Source organism: Bison bison, unplaced genomic scaffold, assembly GCF_000754665.1.
Source record: "Bison bison bison isolate TAMUID 2011002044 unplaced genomic scaffold, Bison_UMD1.0 scf7180017863750, whole genome shotgun sequence".
NCBI lineage: Eukaryota > Metazoa > Chordata > Mammalia > Artiodactyla > Bovidae > Bison > Bison bison.
In genome coordinates this window covers 1-1,001 of record NW_011494322.1, presented here as the reverse complement: position 1 = coordinate 1,001, position 1,001 = coordinate 1, and the positions used below count along the sequence as shown (strand labels likewise).

Below are 1,001 nucleotides of genomic sequence, written 5' to 3'. Positions count from 1 at the left end.
GTGAGGTGGAGAAGCCAGAGGAGGCGGAGGAGGAGGTGGAGGTGGAGGAGAGGAGCGGCCAGAAGGAGGAGGATGGAGGAGCAGCCGAAGGAGGGCGAGGCCGAGGTCGCGGAGCATTGGTTCTCTAAGTGGGAACGCCAGTGCCTGGCCGAGGTGGAGCAGGAAGAGGAGCTGCCCCCGGATCTGCAGGAGGAGGCAGCCCCCGAGACGGCGGGGCTCAAGAGCGAGCAGCAGAAGCTGTGGCACCTCTTCCAGACCTCAGCCACCGCCGTGGCCCAGCTCTACAAGGATGCCGGGTGCCAACAGCCAGGACTCTCCATGTGGGACCCCTTCCAGAATGCAGCCATGGCCGTGACCAGCCTCTACAAAGAGAGCGGGCATGCCCACCAACGAAGTTTTGACCTGGGCATCCAGGTGGGCCACCAGCGTCGCATCAAAGATGTGCTGGAATGGGTGAAGAAGGGCCGGAGCATCATCCTTCGCGAAGATCTGATCAGTTTCCTGTGTGGCAAGGTGCCCCCGGCGCCCCCGCCGCCGTCTCGCATCTCGAGGATGCCCGCGAAACCGGCCTCTGAGGCCCCCAACCAGGCCGCTGCCACCGGATCGGGCTCGTCGGTGGACGTCGACCTGCAGCCGTTCCACGAGGCCATCGCCCTTCACGGCCTCAGTGGCGCCATGGCCAGCATTAGCGTGCAGTCCGGCGCGCCTGGCTCCCCGCCTCAAGCCAGCGAGGTCGCCGGCGCTGGCCGCCGAAGAAGTAGCTTCCTCGAGGATGACTTGAGCCCGATCGACTGTGAAGAACTGGCGCTCTGCCTGGACAGTGGGGGGTCCCGCAAGCGCACCTCAGCCGAGTGCGGTGATGGCGACACGGACTCCCCAACCCACAAGCGCAACCGAATGGCCTAAACTGGTCTGAACTGCCTGGTGGGTCGCCAGCTGCCATTTTGCCGGGCCATCAATTTGCTCGTCAAAAGGGTCCTCATATGATCTCTTCTCTAAGT

At 64.3% G+C, this 1,001-nt stretch overlaps 1 protein-coding gene across 1 annotated transcript; it reads left to right on the top strand.

Annotated features, from left to right (window-relative positions):
- Window positions 1–72: 72 nt before the first annotated feature.
- Window positions 73–906, top strand: LOC104983992 (UPF0472 protein C16orf72). The gene has a single exon (XM_010833559.1). The coding sequence runs from the start codon at window positions 73–75 to the stop codon at window positions 904–906; it is 834 nt and encodes a 277-aa protein (XP_010831861.1).
- Window positions 907–1,001: the final 95 nt, after the last annotated feature.

Coding starts and splice junctions, on each gene's coding strand:
- LOC104983992 (XM_010833559.1), top strand. CDS start 73: ATGGAGGAGCAGCCGAAGGAGGGCGAGGCCGAGGTCGCGGAGCATTGG.